The sequence below is a fragment of the Sabethes cyaneus genome, chromosome 1 (genome assembly GCF_943734655.1).
Source record: "Sabethes cyaneus chromosome 1, idSabCyanKW18_F2, whole genome shotgun sequence".
NCBI lineage: Eukaryota > Metazoa > Arthropoda > Insecta > Diptera > Culicidae > Sabethes > Sabethes cyaneus.
The window spans coordinates 4,854,655-4,874,792 of NC_071353.1; the positions used below are offsets into that span (position 1 = coordinate 4,854,655).

Consider the following 20,138-nt stretch of genomic DNA (forward strand, 5'->3'; position numbering starts at 1 on the left):
TGATCGAAGCGTCTTGCGGAGGGAAAAGTAGGCTCAATTTCCAGCTTGAATGCGTCGTTGGATGTTCTTACTCGTATTATTGTCGGCGGTGACCAGAGATCCTTAATATACGAACTCATCAACCACTTCCAGTTCATCGCCGTCAACAGTCACTGTCCGTGGGAGGCAACTGTTTCTTTCTCTGGAGCCTCTTCCTACCATATATTGGGTTTTCGACGCATTGATTTGTAACCCTATCCTCCTAGCCTCCGTTTTTTTTTTAATCTGACGTACATTGCCTCCGCCGTCCTAAGGTTTCTAGTAAGGTCGTCTGCGCAGGCTAGGAATTGGCTACTCTTGCTGAAGATCGTTCTTCTCGTTTTTATGCCCGCTCACCGGATCACACCTTCAATAGCGATATTGAATGCAATATCTATCCGAATAAATTTACCTTATTTTTACGACTAAATTCTGGGGGCGCCATTTTGAGGATTTGCTTGGAGCGACAAATTGGCTAACAGGAAGATTGAAGTTACCCGCTTGTTTACATAACATTGTTACATTATAGTGTGACATTGTGGTAAAGTTTTTGTAACATTGCATAAAACAACAACGCAACGTAACAGCATTCTTTTTGTTGTTATATTTTTATTGTGTTATGCATTTACAGATGAAGAATTGTTCAATCTAATTGATCCTAGACCTAGAGTCCATGTCCTGAAAGTGTTGTATAAGTATATAATCCATGATTCATTTTATCAACATGCTAAACTAGAATTTGATCATAACAGACGGCTAGACTGAACACGTAGATAAGAGGATATAGGCCGGCGCTAGCCAATTTGACGCTCTACGCAAATTCTCAAAATGGAACCCCCAGAACAAATGTAAAGCAGCCGGCGTTACTGTGCGCAGACATTTTCCTACCTATACACACTCGCAAACGCACAGTCTCGCAGCGTCTTTCTGCAGGAGTGCAAGTCCTCGCGAGTGATCGGTATCAGTTGCTCAGGCTGCAATGACGTGCGAAAGCGACGACCGTGGCTGTTAGCTAAATACACATTCGCAAGAGTTGGTGTACTGCATGAATAAACAAGAGCGGGAGGCCGAAGGGAATGCTTATGACGGCGTGTTCATTAGAACGAGTACGCGCGTGTGAGGAAATTAGCCCACTCAAGTGCGGGCTTCGTAACAGTGGCTCGAAACAGATTCGAAAATCTCTCCCGTAAAATTTCTAAATAATTTAATATCATCAATGCCACTTTCCCACCACCTTTATCTGAGTGTTTTGATTGTTGTGTTTTGTTGCGAATGGATTTTCATCAGGAGGAGGTGGAGCGCAAATGGAAGCGCGTGCACTGCAGGACTTGGAATGATTCTCAAAGTACACTTGTCGAAAGTCGGGAGAGTACGATGGGTCGATCATGTCGCACGAATAACGAATGACCGTACAGTGAATCTGTTCTCTTTTAGACCTTCATCGGCCTTAAGGGCCCCATACACGTACGCACATGTTGGGTTGGGAACGAATAAAATGTTGGCAGGTCATTCAGGTCCAGCGATAAGCCCAACATCTTCTTTTGCCTGCTTGGTTCGTGGCGCTCATACACAGTGTTGACCGAACATGAATTCACCAACATTTTCGGCCAACATGGTCGTACGTGTATGAGGGCATTAAGCAATAGAGGGACCCAACTTACTAGATGGCTCGACCAGATTTGCTTTGCTTGTGTCGAGATGCTCGTAACTCTGGATACACCACTTGCCATCCCGGCTTTATGTTGCTCAAGGAGAAGGAAGAAAGTTTTAAGTATATTAGCCACTTATTTATTTAATGCTAGTTTTTTTTAATGTAAGCGAAATAGCGCCCCCTCGAAGCGGCGCTCCAAGCAGCTGCTTGTTTTGCATAAGGGAAGCGCCGGGATTTAGTGTGTTTTAACACAATAATTCTTGCGACGAGGAATCGGATCGGATCGGAATCGGCGAGGAGGAGGAAGCTGATGGTTTTATCCCAGAACGGATTATGGACGTTCACAAGTAATTGATGGTCCATATCTGTCAGTCTAGATTGCAAAGTGGCGAAACTCTTTTTTACATTATTGAGGATGAATGCAAATCAGAGTTGAAAATAAGAACAGTATATAATTATTTCTTGGTCATGTATCGATTGCTGTTTTGTGCATATCCAATTAAAGCAAGCAGCAGCGTTTCTATAAGCTTTTATGCATATATCTATATCACTATGCAAGTCCAGCAGAAAATAACCCTCACTCGGTTTGGTTACATTTTGCAGATTGGCCCTTTTGAAAAGTTGGTGCCGAATTAGATATGTGTAGAGGATTAGGCGGTGGCTTTTATTGTGGTCTTTACTTTTATTTTTGAGGGGATACAGAGTAGACAGCTGTTCCGAAATTTCTGGCGAAATGCATACTCTTGTCCGTTGTCAACTAGTTGAAAACCTTTCAAAACGGTCTTGGGAAATTCTCCCTTGTCATTTTCCGTTATAAATAGTAGTTTTAGGTTTTTGGCAGTTTATTAAAAAAAAGATATTCCTCTTAAAAAGTGTAGATGAGACAGGAAAAAAAACGAACGAAGACATTGAAATTTGTATACCAGTTTTCCGTATTACGACAACCGATAAAGCATCTTGCGCTGCATACGATGCTGCAATTCTCCGCGTCGGATCATCGTGTGGATCACCTTGAGGACGGCCCGCTCCGGATACTTCTGACGGGCAAAGTCCTGTATGATGTTTTGCTCCGAAACTTGCGAACCGATGGCGAAACGCCGTTTCAACTGCTTCTCGATACGGTTCAGCATTTCTGTGTCCTCCTCGGTGGTGAAACCTTCCACGCCAGCTAGCGAGCCGGACATGGCCGCATCCAGGGTTGACACCTGGAACAACCGAAGAGCTTCCGTAACGTGAGCATCGTTGGCGAAAGGTTGCAACTGCATCTTGGCTAGGGATTCAGACATGCGAATGATGGCTTCCAACTGACGCACCGTAATGGGAATCGATAGTCGTTTGTCCGACATACGTTCATGTTCACTAGCCCCACTACGCATCAGAACATAGCGAGATTTCAATTTCTCAGCCGCTTCTTCGTTCAAACGCGGTCCACAATGTGTTCGACAATAATTGATGTATTTTTTAAACACCGCCAACGGGATCTCACCTTCCTGTACTTCCATCGCTTTGTTTGCGTGCATATGTACATTCATTACGTGTTTGGCCAGCGTTATATCACGCTCCTGATCATGAACATCTTTTACAATGAAGATCATATCGAAACGAGATAGAATTGTCGGCATGAAATCGATATTTTCCTCTCCTTTAGTATCATCCCAGCGGCCAAAAATAGAATTCGCAGCTGCTAGAACGGAACAACGTGAGTTCAGAGTAGTTGTGATTCCAGCTTTTGCTATGGAGATGGTTTGCTGTTCCATGGCCTCATGAATGGCAACACGATCGTCCTCTTTCATCTTATCGAACTCGTCAATACAAACTACGCCACCGTCTGCCAAAACCATAGCACCTCCTTCCATAACAAAGTTTCTGGTGGCTGGATCTCGCATAACGGAAGCAGTCAAACCAGCTGCACTGGATCCCTTTCCCGACGTATACACTGCAATCGGCGCTACCTTTTCGACAAATTTCAACAATTGAGATTTGGCTGTTCCTGGATCTCCTAACAGCAGAATATTGATATCCCCTCGACGATTCAATCCGTCTGGCATTCGCTTTCGGGATCCTCCAAACAACATACAGACGATTGCTTTCTTGATATCCTGCGAGCCAAAAATGCTGGGAGCTAAACTGGCCGTCAAAGTGTCGTAAATGTTCGGATTTGCTGCCATCTTACGGAACGTCGATTCCTCTTCGGTAGTAATGTTATTAAAACGCGAAATTGCCCCAACACCTTCGGTATCGACAGTAATTCCAACGACACGCATGTAGGGTGCACGTACCCCAACGATGGCCTTTTCTCGACCGTCCTGTTTGCTCGGTTTGCCTATCTTTCGAATCGAGAAAATACCATGGATCAGAACTCGATTTCCTGGTACAACTCGTTCGCAGAGACTACGTTCGCAGAACAACTGCATGTGTCTTGGAATCTCGCCTTGGGGAATGAAATCGGGCAATTCTTGCAATTTGAGAACCTATGAGAAACAAATAACTTGAGAAGCATGTATTTAAGGGGAAAATCCATTATTACCTGGAAATCTACACAGCGACACTTATCCGGCATTATGAAATACGGATCCATCGGGCACTTCGGACGTCCGGCCTGCTCGGTGTTACACTTTCTTGGCAGTTGATAACCCTCCAAGCCGGGATTTACCGGTAAATTCGGGATAACATTGCTGCATGAACGGCATTGTATCGATATTCTGGTCGCTTTAGCTTTAATACCGGAAGCAGAAATAATAATGCCAGCAACCTTTACTAATCTTGAAACACACTCCGACTTTAGCTCTCGAATGTTGGTTGGATTAGCACCAGAAGTGAGCAACACCTGTATGTCATGCATATGTTCTTCCCCTTCAGGTCGTGGCGATGTAATTTCATCTGCTACCTCACGAGCAGCTTCTTCGAAAATCTGCAGATGTTCAGTTGGTTGCTTGTACAGTTTATCGGCTAGTGTTTCGTCGAACCCTGACAAATCTTCGATTTCCACCTCAAGGTAGTATCGTCCCAACAGATAGTTTCGTTTTAATGTGTCACTAAAAGAAGCCTTTTTTATTTTGTTTCTGGCGGATAAGTAACAGATCTAACTCACCGATATTTGTAACTGAAGTTTGCTTCGCAGAATGTCCGGATAAACTCGCGGTACTTTTTCTTCATTTGTTGAAGGTTTATCTGATTGGACCCCTGCTGCTGTTGCTGGCCATCGTCGCCAAAGTTATCGGAGAAAAACACACCAACATCGTCGAAACCATCCATTGCTAGTTCAACTTAGAAAACTACTTGAAGCTTTCCTAATATCAAAACTAATCACTGAGGAATAATTCAAACAATTTTACAGCAAATCTAGACCACAAAACGCCTGCTTCTTCAAGTGGGTTTGCGTTGGTTTATGCTTTATGCTGAGTGCGAGTAATTGCGGAAAGTGGGATATTTTGGCGCGCAAACCACAGCAGTGCGCGAGGAGAAACGTCATTTTTGTGTTTACACAAGGAAGGAACGTCAACGAAGGAAAATGAACATTGCGTTACGTTTGCCTGCCATCATCATCGTTACATCAAGAGCAACATTTCAATTGGGCCGAAGTTCAAACTGACAGTCTCGAGAAATTCAATGATGAAATCTTTGCGTCGTATTTTTTCGCAAAATTCGCAAAATCTTATTTTTCTCCAGATTCTTGTGGAAAAGTAAGGGAAGACGTGAGAGAGTGGTCCGCGAGAAGAAAATAATTTTGATCCGATAACAAGTTAGGATGGATGCACAAATCAACACGCGTTTGTTACAGCGCATGCATCGGCATCGTAGCCTATATAGATCGTAGCCGAGATCGTAGCATACATTTATCGACCTTTTCGCATGCGTAATGGCGGCTAGTGGGTACAACTTTCGGAAAACGTTAGCGTGGCTTTGGTAACTTTATTCACGTCAAGTTGATATTTCCAGCCTTGATTGTTGTTGTAGAACTTTCAAGCGTACGTGAGCGGAGTTCCTAAAAGCAAATAAACATTGTCGAAAAGTGTACTCACTAGCCGCCATTAAGCGCGCGAAAAGGTTGATAGTGAATTCATAAATTTACCTGGTTCAGGTCGATTAGCACTCAGTTTTAATCGAAGTGCAGTCAAAGCGTTCATAAATTAACCGAGATTGCATTTCGGTTAAACTGACAGTATTCAGTTTGTAGCGCAGGTTAAAACTGTCTCGCATTATACGCAAGTAGCTGGCAGGCAGCCATGTTTTCGATGCCAACATGTTAGCGTTAGCGTAAACGAGAAATCATATATTCGCCACTCTTGACACAAGTTAGCTCTTCAGCTGTCAGTAGGGCCCACGACTCCTGAGCCCGCCTGGTGTTAGCTCTCGTCAACGCAAAGCAAACGAGATAAAGGTGCCAGTTAGCTGGCATTACGGTTTACGGGTCGATCTGTCAAACTATCGTTCATAAATTGGTTTACCGGTGGTATCTATTCCTCCGAAAATTTTTGGTAGATATATTTGGAAAGTAGACAAATGTGGAAAAAAATAAATTGCTCCAAAATAATCTAAATTCTTCAATTATGCATTATTTCAGTGTGATTTTGCGCATAGGACTCATTTATTCATATAAACCATTAGCACAGAACAGAAGTGGAAGTAGAAATCCAAACACGTACATGTTACCACAGAGAACAGACATCCATTCAGGAACAAAATTTTCGGGAATTCTTGGATAAAATTTCAAAATAAAATCACCTAACATGCTAGCGTCACCACCACTATAGTTTCCCAACTAAATGGTTTTTTTGATTTGCACACTGACAACCTTTGGCTCCTCTGGCGCTAGTATATATGGACTATAAGCGTTATGGTAGCGCCAGAAGCTAGCTGTTGTGAGTTTAGTGTAGAATTTTATGCGCCTTCAGCGACATCATCACTATAGTTTCCCAACTAATTTGACATAAGTTCCCAAGCAGCACTTGCAACATCTTCCATGTGGCTATTAAGTCTTGTTTAAATTGCAAAAAACTTCACCGGTTACAGTATTGAAACACGCATCAAATAAGCAAATTCATGTTATTAATATGTTGGATTCAGGTTATCAAATACTTATACTGGCTGTCATAAATATATTAGTCTATATCTAGTAACATGAAACTTCATCGCAACATCGTGTTATTATAATGCCATTGCTAAACAATAATGTCACATGATCTTGCATCATGTTGATTACGGCATATTGTTAAATAAAATGTAACCAAACAAATACAACCCATGTAACATCATATTCCGCCATATTTTTATGAAAAAATATTTTTCAACGAAGGAATGTTTTTATTTTAACAATAATTACACGAACATTCATCAGGAATCCATGGCATTTACTAAAATATTATTTGATTACAGTATCTAGTTCGATTTTACACCGCATTTTTCCATCGTAAACGAATTCTTAATCTGGCTGGGTTAATTCTTTAAGCGGGGTACGCTGCTGAAAAGAAAACAGCTCAAGAAAAAATCTTGCTATTTACCGAAGAAATTTTGACAACTCCAATGCAAGCAACCACCTGTCATTTTTTCTTGTGGTAATAATTGCGCCGGATATTATTCCGTACGGAAAAGTGACGTTTTAATTCACCTGCATGTAAAACTGCGCCATCTGAACGTGAAATAATATTTCTTATGAAGTGCGTACTGCTTAAGAAATCGTAAACGAAATCGATTTCTTGAGCATTTCTTGTCCTATCTTTTTACCCATTACTTTTCAGCAGCGTACCCCGCTTTAAACTTGAAAATAAATAAATTAATAACTTTCACGAGGCGCATCAAATAATACAAAACAAAATTATATTTTGCACGATAAATTTTGAATGGCATGGAGATTAGCTCATAATAGGCCCAAAAAACTAAAGTCGCATTAAGAATATTAATGTAAATAATTTTCGTCTTGGAGCCCAGAGAGGAAATCCTGGTTCCCGCTAAACATAATTCGTGATGAAGTTGCTCATAATTGTTTGGTTTTTGTGCGAGGAAAAAAGAGAAGAAAGTATTTTTGTTTTTGTTTTCACGCAAGTTTTGACAACGCGGCATAGGATTTCGTGGGAGTGCGAACAGGCTTAAAATCTCTTTTAGTAGCGTAGTCGCAAGTTTTGACAACGCGACATAGGATTTCGTGTGAGTGCGAACAGGCATAAAATCTCTTTTAGTATCGTAGTCGCGAATGAATAGATAACGCGCATTGATGTTCCATAAAACATCTGTGTAACAATTGGTTGCATATAGGCTCCACCTCTTGCGCTTTTTCAATCACATGACAGTTCGATAAAGGTAACTGATGCGAACTTTTACCATATTTGAATGTTTCAATTATAGTTGCGTAACCCTTCATGCAACAAATGGTGCTGTTTGGGTTTTATCCAAGTGAGAACCTTTCGCTTGGATGTCTGTTCTCTGTGGTATTGGTAACTATAATGTAACATTTGATAATATTTTACGCTAAACATACTTTTGAATTTCTCACGATAGTCCTCATAACGTGTCATTTTACATGCAATAAACTACGCGCTTCCCATTTATCGCATGTTTCATAGAGTATTTTTGCAATAGCTGTTGTACCCATAGACACACTAAGTAGCACCAAAAAATGTCACTGCAAGATACGCACTTATCACGTCCAATGTAGAGTTCACGCACGCGCTTGAACAGTCAGCCCGAAAATGAACACAAACATAATAAGAAAAATAAGAACGGTCGCCAAAGCATGAGAATAGAAACCCGTCTTCACGACTCTCTCTCAGGTGATAACGCGCTCAAGAGATAACCGCGAGATTAACGCAATATTAAAATCTAGATTTTATAGTTTGCAATTCTACAAAATAACAATTATTGCAGATTGTAAGAAAAATTCTCACATTGCGGTTATCTTGACAGCTGAACCAAACCACCAAAAAATAACCGCATGATTTATAATAGTAATTTAGGATATGAAAATTTACCAAATCAATTATTTTTCACCACAAACACGCGACAAAACTGATATTTTGTCGAACCACAAACCAGAAAAACCCTTGGAAAAACCTAAATTTTAATTTTGCGGTTGTACCACAGAGAACAGACATCCAAGCGAAAGGTCCTCACTTGGATAAAACTTATGTCAAATTAGTTGGGAAACTATAGTGATGATGTCGCTGAAGGCGCATAAAATTCTACACTAAACTCACAACAGCTAGCTTCTGGCGCTAGCATAACGCTTATAGTCCATATATACTAGCGCCAGAGGAGCCAAAGGTTGTCAGTGTGCAAATCAAAAAAACCATTTAGTTGGGAAACTATAGTGGTGGTGACGCTAGCATATTAGGTGATTTTATTTTGAAATTTTATCCAAGAATTCCCGAAAATTTTGTTCCTGAATGGATGTCTGTTCTCTGTGGTTGTACCGCCGTTATCTCCTGAGCGCGTTAGCACCGCCGCAGCAGGAGGATTTATTATAAGCGCCGCAATAAATACAGTCAACTTTCGCTAATTGCACTAAGCTCTTAGCCCGTTTAGTGAAAGACTTTCGTTAATTGGGCTGAGATGTCAAAACCGAGGGATATATCGATTGTTTTTGTCGAAATCGTCACAGAAAGGTTTAAAAAAATATACACTTATATTAAATACAGAATCAAAGTGGAACCAAGAGTGGAACCTTATCTTTTCATTGTTGAAATTTAGTTCTAGATTGTTTAACAAGTAAATAGCTGAGTTTCATGCTACAATGTTAATATATATTGGCATTTTTAACTGTTTCACCGTGATGCTAAAAATAGAAGGGTCAAGTTCATAAGGGATCGGAAAATGATATGAAGCAATTGTGTTCCATTCAATTACTTTTAATAATTTCTATATAAATTATTTTCCACATGTGAATGAACTATATTCAAGAACCCCTCGGAAAAAAAATACGCTGTCAGAAATGACGTTTGACTTCGTTTTAGATGGGCTATAGCCCAATTAACGGGAGCCCGATTAAAACGTAGCCCAGTTAAAGATAGCCCAACGAACGAAAGTAGACTGTAGTATATGTATAGGACACATTCCAGCGTTACGGGACACAATTAGCACCCATTTTTACTGTGTGAATTGCTTCCTTTTTCACCAATTTTTTGGCAAATACCTTGTAAAATAATTGATTAAGGAGCACCTTATTTTCCATATGAATGCCAGGGATTTGATGGAATAGGAACTGATTTGCATACATACTGGGGATGATGTCCCGTAACGCTGGAATGTGTCATGGTAGTATGGTTTTGTTGAAAAACAACTGATTTTCGTGTATTAAAACAGTTCTACGGTGATCTTTTGGTGGTTTGGTTCAACAATCAAGATAATCGCGATGTAAGGATTTTTCTTGCAAGCTGCAATAATGAAAATACAGTCAGATACTACACACTTGCATCAGCCCCCTTTGCAACGGTACCAATTTCTTGAACGACGCCTCTGCTATAAGCAAACAATAATGGAACCGTGCGCATTTGTTCTGGCAACCAACTACGTGTCAGCCTACCTGCCCTTCCTGTCACTGAAACGTCGTCGCGTTTCGTTCGCCGACGGATTAGCTTTTCTTGTTGGTTTTTTTTCTCATTTTCGATATTGCATCGCGAAAAGTAAAGCCTTCTGCAATCCGCAAAAAGGGATTTTCTAGTCCCTGAAACGAGAAAAATGTGTATTTAGTGTCGTACGCGGAACGCATCAATAAACGACTCAATTGTGTGACAAAAAGTTTATATTGTGTTACCAAAGTCTAGTGAAGGAGAGAAAAAAAAATGAATCGTTCATCTAAGATAAACTATCGGAAAACAGCCGGCTATTCAAGTCTTATTACGTTCGCCGTACTGCTGCTGGCCTGGTTGTGCGGATTCTCTAGCCGTCTGTTTGCCGTTATCCGGTTTGAGAGCATCATTCATGAGTTCGATCCTTGGTGAGTTGGAACTTTTTTCACCTTTGCATAGATCAATGCCTGCCATTCATGTTTTTATTTCCCTTTTTGCGGGTGTGGGTAGGGGAGAAGTAGCAAGCTGATTACGCTTACGTGTACTTTTCTATCACCGCGCACCGGTGGCTAGCGTTGGCTAAATGTTTTTAATCTGTTTGTTCGCAGGTTTAATTATCGTGCCACCGCACACATGGTGGAAAATGGTTTCTACAAGTTCCTTAATTGGTTTGACGAATCGGCCTGGTACCCGTTGGGTCGTATCGTCGGAGGAACCGTTTACCCTGGACTAATGATTACTTCTGGTGGAATTCACTGGTTGCTACACGCGTTGAATATTCCGGTCCACATCCGGGACATATGTGTCTTTTTGGCACCGATATTCAGTGGCCTGACGGCCATTTCGACGTATCTGTTGACCAAGGAGCTCTGGTCTGCCGGTGCTGGATTGTTTGCGGCTAGTTTTATTGCCATTGTGCCGGGATACATTAGCCGGTCGGTGGCTGGTTCGTACGATAATGAGGGAATTGCTATCTTTGCCCTACAGTTTACCTATTTTCTGTGGGTGAAAGCGGTTAAAACGGGCAGTGTTTACTGGGCGGTTTGCTCTGCATTGTCTTACTTCTACATGGTTTCGGCCTGGGGTGGTTATGTTTTCATTATCAATTTGATTCCATTGCACGTTTTTGTGCTGCTTATTATGGGCCGCTATTCGCCTAGACTGTTCACTTCTTACACTACCTTCTACATTCTGGGGTTGATTTTATCCATGCAAATTCCGTTCGTTGGGTTCCAACCGATCCGGACGAGTGAACATATGGCCGCTTCCGGTGTGTTTTTGCTGCTGTTTGCCGTTGCTGCACTCAAACATTTGCAGACGGTACTCTCCAAGCAGGAGTTCAAGAAACTGTTCATCATCGGTGGGTTGGCTGCCGCTGGACTTGTGTTTGCCGGTGTCGTTCTACTGACAGTGCTGGGTGTGATTGCCCCTTGGAGTGGACGATTTTATTCGCTGTGGGATACTGGCTACGCTAAGATTCACATTCCGATTATCGCTTCCGTATCGGAGCATCAACCGACGACTTGGTTTTCCTTCTTTTTTGATCTGCACATTCTGGTTTGTACATTCCCCGTTGGTCTCTGGTACTGCATCAAGAAGATCAACGACGAGCGGGTGTTTGTGATCCTTTACGCCATCAGTGCAGTGTACTTTGCTGGCGTGATGGTCCGTCTGATGTTGACGCTAACTCCTGTTGTTTGCATTCTGGCTGGCGTTGCCTTCTCCGGTTTGCTTGAGGTATTTCTGAAGGAGGATGCCAATCCAAACAACAAGGACGGAAATGATTCCGAACAGGACGAAACGGCTGGCGGCGAGAAGAAGCAACTTTACGACAAGGTGAGAGTAAGCGATAAACACTTGAGAGAAAGAAATAGCCATCGTAATTGTAACATAATCTCTGCAGGCTGGAAAACTAAAGCACCGTCCGAAACATGACAGTTCATCCCACGCGGCGCACGGTGAGCAGAACGTTGGAATGGGTTCCAATGTTAAGAGTATAATAATCGTTACTGTACTGATGCTGTTGATGATGTTTGCCGTACACTGTACCTGGGTGACATCGAACGCGTACAGCAGCCCGTCAATTGTGCTGGCGTTCTACAATAGCAACGACGGGTGAGTATCTAAACTCTAGGTGATGCGGGATGTAAATTGTACAATCGTTATTACTTACAGAACACGCAACATCCTGGACGATTTCCGCGAGGCGTACTACTGGCTGTGGCAGAACACCGCTCCGGATGCGCGCGTAATGTCCTGGTGGGATTATGGCTATCAGATAGCGGGTATGGCAAACCGGACAACCCTCGTGGATAATAACACGTGGAATAACAGTCACATAGCGCTCGTTGGGAAGGCAATGTCATCACCGGAGGATAAGGCGTACGAGATCATGACTTCGCTCGATGTTGACTATGTGCTGGTGATTTTCGGCGGCGTTATTGGCTACAGCGGAGATGACATTAACAAATTCCTATGGATGGTGCGAATAGCCGAAGGCGAACACCCGAAAGATATTCGAGAGAGTGACTACTTCACCGATCGCGGCGAGTTTAGGATCGATGCTGAGGGAGCGCCAGCTCTACTGAATTGTCTAATGTATAAGTTGAGTTACTACAAGTTTGGTGAGCTGAAGCTAGATTACAGGTGTGCATTTTTCTCCAAAAACAATTCAGGGAACGTGATTCTAATAGTTTTTTTTTCTATTTATAACCATGACAGAGGTCCCGCTGGCTACGACCGTACCCGAAACGCTGTCATTGGAAACAAGGACTTCGAGCTAACGTACTTGGAGGAGGCGTATACCAGCGAGCATTGGTTGGTGCGTATTTATCGGGTCAAAAAACCGCATGAATTCAATCGACCTACTTTGAAAGCGGACGATCGAATCGTTCCGGCCGGTGACTTTGTATCTCGCAAAACCTCCAAGAGGAGGAAAGGTCTTATTAAGAATCGTCCAGTAGTAGTGAAAGGAAAGCGAAATAAGTAAGCTGACTGCTGAGCTGTGGAGAACATTTATCGGGAGTTGCGAAATAAAGAGATGTAGGTATCTCTTTCGGTGTGATTATGACCCTTTATATTGTGTCGTAGATTTTCTTACGCTGTAAAATTAGTTTTCAACTGCATCAGTTTCTAGCAATGTTTCCTCTTGAAATACAGATTAGTTTAATAAATATCTGGTTGAATTGTGTAAAATTGTGCCGCGAAGAGTTAAATTTTTTTTGTAGGAAAAGTGATGGGCACTTTATGGAGAAGCTGAACGGCCAAACCTCAATCGAATTGCTTTAGATTTTACATATTACGGCAAACTTGAACACCCACTCTCGTTTATTTGTTAGCTTTTTTGGATTATTTTTTAGTTTCTCAATTGTAGGTTGTAGGTTTAAAAGCTCACAACCTATCGATGAAGGCTGTTTACGAAAACTCTATGGTAGGTTATTAAGGCAGAAGCATTTACAATCCGCTAGTTTGAATGAGTTTGATTTCCGGTTACATCTTATAACCGTATCCACAGAGCACGGACATCGACTGCGATTAGGAAACAAAGTGTCAGAACAGACTTTTGTACAAGTCATTTGTGCAGAAAAAGCGTGTAGTTTAAAAACAGTTTCAATGAATATGAAAAATAAATTAACAAAATACAAACAGAAGATGTTTTATTCGGAAATTGCCAGCTACTGTCTTAAGCCTTCCGAAGAAACAAGTCGACCGAAATAAAGATTCGTTCGAAATACAGAATAGGGGTGCAAATCTTGTGTGGAACAGGACATGTTGCTTCTGTTGCCACCTGAACCAAGGTGAGTTAAGACTTGACTAACCTTGATCTGAACATTTGTGATATGTTGCCATAGTTACCTGGAAATATCCTGCATCAGTTCAGAGCACTTTTCTTCGAGGCGAGTGACATGACAGATTAAATTGCGTTGCGCTACCATTCGCATTTACTGCGGTCTTATGTAAATCGAGTCACGTGCTAGTGCTGCATAAAGTTCGTCTTTAAACTCTCGTCGTCGTCATCGTAAGCAACATACAATCTGGGTTGCTCGTGCTGTTTCAAGCAGTCGTTTCCAGGCAACTCGATCTTGCGTCACTTGTTGCCAATTTTCCAGTCGTCTCAGAAGTCAAAATCACTTTGAACCAGGTTGATCTATCTTGCACGTTGAGCACCTCTATTCCTGATACCGGTAGGATTCAAGTCCATATAGAACTTCCGGTCTGATAAAGGATTTGTATACTTGTCAGCTTCGTACAGCAGCGGCGCACGCTTCTTGATCGTGGCTCTTCGCGATGGATAAAGTAGGCCCGATTTCCCGCTTGAATCCGCCGCTGGATCTCCTTACCGGTGTTGTCCGCGGTCACCAGCGATCCCAGATACACGAATTCATCTACCACTTCTAGTTCGTTGCCGTCAACGGCTGTCGTCCGTGGCAGGCGCGCGTTTCTTTCCTTTGAGCCTCTTCCTTTAATGTATTTTTAGCCCAATTCTTCTAGACACCGCTTTCAGTCTGGCGCAGATTACCTCCACCGTAGCAAACTTTCGGGCTATGATATTAAAGTAATTTGCAAAGCCTAGCCTAGTTGGCTACCCTTGGTGAAAATCATGCCTCTCGTTTCGATGTCCGCTCATCGGATCACCCCCTCAAGAGCGATGTTGAACAGGTTGAACAGCATGCAGGATAAGCCGTCACCTTGTCTCAACTCTCGCCGCGTCTCATTGCTGGTCCTGATCGAATGTAACGCATACTTACTTACTTAATCAGCTCCAGGCCGTAGTTTCCTCTGCTGTACGAAGGAGTCGTCTCCATTTCACTCGGTCCATGGCCGCAATTCGCCAGCCACGTAGTCTGCGTAGGGTCCGCAGGTCGCCTTCCACTTGATCGATCTATCTTGCTCGCTGTGCCCCCCGCCGTCTCGTTTCAGTCGGTTATTGAGAATTTTTTTGACCGGGCTGTCGTCCGACATTCTCACGACGTGACCAGCCCATGGCAGGCGGCCGATTTTTGCGGTGTGAGCGATGGGTGGTTCCCTAAGCAGCTGATGCAGTTCATGGTTCGTTCGCCTCCTTCACGCAACACCTTCCGTGCGCAACACCTTCCGTTCGAAAACACTAAGGGCGCGTTGGTCCTCCACGAGCATAGTCCATGTCTCATGGCCGTAAAGGACAACCGGTCTAATCAACGTCTTCTAGATTGTTAACTTCGTGCAGTGGCGAATTTTGTTCGATCGCAGCGTCCTATGGAGTCCTACCATAATGCGCCTTTGTATTTCTCTGCTGGTGTCGTTGTCTGCGGCAACCGGTGAGCCCAGATACACGAACTCTTCTACTACCTCGATTTCATCACCGTCTAAATGAATCCGGGGAGGGAGGTCAGCATTTACTTCTCTAGAACCTCTTCCTTTCATGTATTTTGTTTTCGATACATTAATAACAAGTCCAATCCGGCTTGGCTTCAGCTTTCAGGCCGATGTACGTTTCCGCCATCCTTTCAAAGGTACGTATAATGATGTCAACGTCGTCAGCGAAACCAGGAAGCTGGCCGGACTTCGTGAATATCGTGCCACTCGTGTCTATCCCGCTCTTCTTATGAACAGCAAACATGAAAGCCCATCACCTTGCTGTGACCCTCTTCGAGATTCAAAGGGACTCGAGACTGCCCCTGGTACTCGAGCAACACACATTACTCGATCTATCGTCGCCTTGACCAATCGCGTTAGGTTATCCGGAAATCTGTAGTAGTGCATAATCTGCCATAGCTGATCTCGATCGATCGTGTCATACGCCGATTTGAAGTCGATGAATAAATGATGCGTGGGTACGTTGTATTTACGCCATTTCTGCAAAACTTGCCGAAGCGCGAAAATCTGATCCGTAGCGGCACGGGCACCCGTGAATCCCGCTTGATATTGCCCCACGAACTCCTTTGCAAATGCTGACAATCGCCGACATAAAAGTTGGGAGAGTACCTTGTAAGCAGCGTTCAACAGTGTGATTGCGCGGTAATTACAACAATCCAACTTGTCGCCCTTTTTGTAGATCGAACACACGATGCCTTCCGTCCACTCCTCCGGTAGTAGCTCCTCGTCCCAAATCTTGACAATGACCCAGCGCAGCGCTCTAGCCAGTGCGTCACAGCCGTATTTCAGCAGCTCGCTGGGTAGCTGATCAGCCCCAGCCGCTTTATTGTTCTTCAGCCGACTGATCTCTTCTGATACCTCCTGGAGGTCGGGGGCTGGTATTCTGTCGTCTTCTGCACGTGCTCCAAGATCTATTACCATAACGTCACCTTGATATTCAGCTACATCGCTGTTTAGCTGCTCGTCATAATACTGCTTCCACCTCTCGATCACCTCACGTTCGTTCGTGAGAAGATTACCGTCTGAGTCCCGACACATATCGGCCTGCGGCACATAGTCTTTGCGCGAACGGTTTAACTTCTCGTAGAACATCCGTTTATCATTAGCACGGTACAGTTCTTCCATCGCTTCGCGATCTCGTTCTTCCTGTTGGCGCTTTTTCCTCCGGAAGACCGAGTTTTGCCTGTTCCGTGCTTGTTTATATCGCTCCACATTCGCCCTTGTACAATGGTGCAGCATTCTCGCACGTGCTGCATTCTTGTCCTGCACTAATTCCTCGCATTCGCCGTCGAACCATCGAATCGTTTTTTCGGTTTGGATTCATTGTACCTAGTGCCGCTAGAGCAGTACTACCGATGGCCTTTCCAACCATCTTCAAGAGTTGCTGCGCCAAGTTGCTCTTCCGTTGGTAGCGCTGCTTCCAGCTGTCGCGCGTATTCCTGGGCAACTCCAGTGTCTCGTAGCTGCTCGATGTTGGGTCGCGGCGTACGACTTCGACGCGTGTTATACACCGTCGAGAGTTTTGAGCGCATGCAGACTGCAACTAGGAAATGGTCCGAATCTATATTCGCACTGCGGTAGGTGCGAACGTTTATAACATCAGAGAACTATTTACCGTCGATTAGAATATGGTCGATTTGGTTTTCTATTCGTTGGTCTGTTGATCTCCAGGTGGCCTTGTGGATATCTTTGCGGGGGAAGAAGGTACTTCGGATTACCATACCACGGGAATCTGCAAAATTTACGCATCGTTGGTCGTTGTCGTTCGTTGCGGCATGTAGGCTGTTTGGCCCGATTACCGGTCTATATATAGCTTCCCGTCCTACCTGCGCGTTCATGTCACCGTCATGATGACGATTTTCACGTCCCGTCGCGGACAGCCATCATAGACCTGCTCCAGATGGGCGAAGATGGGCGTGCTGGCACGAGGACGAGTATAATAATCAGTCGCCCCTACCATGGAGAACAGACGCTGTTTGAGCCGCACCGCCTTGGTAAACAGACGCTCGTGTTTGACGAAGCATTTCCTCTACCGCCATGCTATGGTTACCGCGCCAATATTCGCGTTGCACCTCCTCACTTCGCTATTGTCTGATTGACAACATTGCCCACGCTGCGCCGCATTTGGTATCATATGACTCATGGAGGCATCAGGCGGGAGCTTGTGAGGACCATAACTGTGTTTGACGCTCCTTCCAGGTTGTTAACACACCATTTGAAGCCTAATCATTTGTAACGCATGCTGCTTTGGAATCAATAAAGATGTGATGCGCGGGTCTGCAAGATCTATCGGATGGTGAAAATTTGGTCCGGAGTGGCGCGAGCCGCCATGAAGAGTGCCTGTACAACTTTGTGCTATCGGGGACTGCTGGCGTAACAGGATCTGAGAGGCATTTAGCAGCGTTATGCTACGATAATTGCGTCGAGCCGATCATCTTTCCATCCATTCCTCCGGTAGCATCTCCTCCTTTTAAATCTTAGAAACAGCCCAGCGTAGAGCCGTTGCCAGCGTTTCTCGGTTACGTTTTTAAAGCTTGGTCTTCAACAACCCAATTTCTTGTGTGACTTTTTGGAGATCAGGTGCTGGGGCATTACTATCTTCTATGGGCACTCCAAGGTTAACCTCCGTTTCGCCTCCTCCTACAACTTCGTCATTGAGGTGTTCATCGAAGAATTGTTTCCACCTGTTCACCTGTGTTTCGGTGTGTAGCCCTTACGAGATTGGTTCACGTAAAAATAGCTCATGTCACTAGTTCGAAATAGTTGTTCTAATTCTTCACGATCCTGTCCTCCTTTTGGGGCTTTTTACTCCTCAGGATCGTGATCAACTGGTTTCCTGCTCTTCGATATTTGGCTCAGATAATTTTTCCACGCAATTTTCTTTCTCTCCCCCGTTTGTTAGCATTCCCCATCAAGCCAATCATTTTGTATTCTCCGGGGCTCTTCATCTAGTACTGAGATAATATCTAGTGACGAGGCCTCTCCGATGGCCGAGCGTATTTTTCTCCCACTGTCTTTCAGATTTAAGGCACCTAACTACTCGGAAGAAGGCAGTGCCTCATCCAGTATTCGCGCGTAGTTCTTGGCTGATTGCAGGTTATCTAGCTGCTTGATGTTCAGCCGAGGAGGACGGCTTTAACGTGTCTAGTATACGATTGACAGTTTTGACTTTTGAGTGCACAGATATTGCTACTAGATGATGGTCAAAGCTAATATCCGCACCCCGTAGGACGAACGTGGTCAATTAGGTTCATTGTACGTTGGTCAGGTGATCTCCAGGTGGCTTGATTGATATCTTTGCATGGAAAATAGGTGTTTCGGATCACCAAACTACGGGAAGCAGTGAAGTTTACACATCGTTGACCGTTATCGTTCGTGTCTGTGTGCAGGCTATGGGGTCCTATCACCGATCTATATTCGATCTATATATGAGATTCTTGTGAGCAAGCAACTAATGTACGAAGCTAAGCGACACATTTCCTGTGATCAGCATGGGTTCTACCCTGGGCGATCTACTATCACTAATCTGGTGGAGTTTACATCATACTGCATACGAAACTTTGAAAATGGTATTCAAATCGACACAGTATATACGGATCTGAAAGCTGCCTTCCACCGTGTGGATCACAACCTGCTTTTAGCCAAAATAGAACATATGGGTGCGGCATCAAAATTTGTAAACTGGTTAAAGTCATACCTGGTTAACCGTCGCCTCTCAGTAAAACTAGGTGATGTGTCCTCTAGCGAATTTTGTAATCATTCTGGCGTTCCACAAGGAAGCAATCTCGGACCGCTATTGTTTTCCTTATTCTTTAACGACGTGTGTGCTGTACTTCCACGAGGATCCAGATTGCTGTACGCTGATGATCTTAAAATGTTTGTGCCGGTAAAATCTACTGAAGACTGCTGTGAACTACAAAAACTAATCGACATTTTTGCGGACTGGTGTCTAAAGAATGAGCTTTCCATTAGCGTACGCAAGTGTTCGGTAATCTCTTTTAGTCGCAAGAAAGAACCCATTATATGGAACTACCGCATCAGCAACGAAGTACTGGACAGGGCTTATGTAATCAAAGACTTGGGAGTGCTTCTTGATACGAGCCTCGGTTTTCGGGAACACTACTCATATATAATATCTAAAGCCAATCAAAATTTGGGCTTCATATTTAGGGTATCTAAGGAATTTAGAGATCCATATTGTTTACGTGCCCTGTACTTCTCTATTGTGCGTTCTATCCTAGAGTATGCTGCTGTAGTTTGGAGCCCCTACACTGGAATATGGTCCTCCAGGTTAGAAGCAGTACAAGCCAAATTCTTACGGTATGCTTTGAGATTTTTACCCTGGCGAAATCCTTTAGTGCTTCCGCCGTATCAAGACCGCTGCAACTTACTCAACATTGAAACACTCGACAATAGGAGAAAAACTGAAAGAGTTCTGTTCATCAGGAAAGTTTTAGTGGGCGAATTGGACTCTCCAGACATCCTCGCTCAAATCAATTTTAATGCCACACCACGTGCGCTTCGAGACATACAATTTCTTCGCCTGGACTTCCGACGAACCGAGTACGGCCAAAATGAGCCGATTAGAGCTATGTGTTGCTTATTTAATCGTG

General features: G+C 43.6%; 2 protein-coding genes across 2 annotated transcripts; one reads left to right on the top strand and one right to left on the bottom strand.

Annotated features, from left to right (window-relative positions):
• Positions 1 to 2,604: 2,604 nt before the first annotated feature.
• Positions 2,605 to 5,018, bottom strand: LOC128737307 (DNA replication licensing factor Mcm5). The gene is made up of 3 exons (XM_053831960.1): positions 4,761 to 5,018; positions 4,197 to 4,704; positions 2,605 to 4,140 (listed from the first exon to the last, which is right to left on the bottom strand). Exons 1-3 carry the CDS (start codon positions 4,922 to 4,924, stop codon positions 2,605 to 2,607), a joined length of 2,208 nt encoding a protein of 735 aa, XP_053687935.1. The 5' UTR covers positions 4,925 to 5,018.
• A 5,206-nt stretch (positions 5,019 to 10,224) lies between these two features.
• Positions 10,225 to 13,795, top strand: LOC128737214 (dolichyl-diphosphooligosaccharide--protein glycosyltransferase subunit STT3B). The gene is made up of 5 exons (XM_053831843.1): positions 10,225 to 10,598; positions 10,779 to 12,006; positions 12,074 to 12,285; positions 12,346 to 12,816; positions 12,892 to 13,795. The coding sequence occupies exons 1-5, from the start codon at positions 10,444 to 10,446 to the stop codon at positions 13,157 to 13,159; spliced, it is 2,334 nt and encodes a 777-aa protein (XP_053687818.1). The 5' UTR covers positions 10,225 to 10,443; the 3' UTR covers positions 13,160 to 13,795.
• The last annotated feature ends 6,343 nt before the right edge of the window (positions 13,796 to 20,138 follow it).

Coding starts and splice junctions, on each gene's coding strand:
- LOC128737214 (XM_053831843.1), top strand. CDS start 10,444: ATGAATCGTTCATCTAAGATAAACTATCGGAAAACAGCCGGCTATTCA. Junction 10,599..10,778: donor ATTCATGAGTTCGATCCTTG/GTGAGTTGGAAC, acceptor GTTTGTTCGCAG/GTTTAATTATCGTGCCACCG. Junction 12,817..12,891: donor GAGCTGAAGCTAGATTACAG/GTGTGCATTTTT, acceptor TAACCATGACAG/AGGTCCCGCTGGCTACGACC.
- LOC128737307 (XM_053831960.1), bottom strand. CDS start 4,924: ATGGATGGTTTCGACGATGTTGGTGTGTTTTTCTCCGATAACTTTGGC. Junction 4,705..4,760: donor AACTTCAGTTACAAATATCG/GTGAGTTAGATC, acceptor GGCTTCTTTTAG/TGACACATTAAAACGAAACT. Junction 4,141..4,196: donor GTCGCTGTGTAGATTTCCAG/GTAATAATGGAT, acceptor TGTTTCTCATAG/GTTCTCAAATTGCAAGAATT.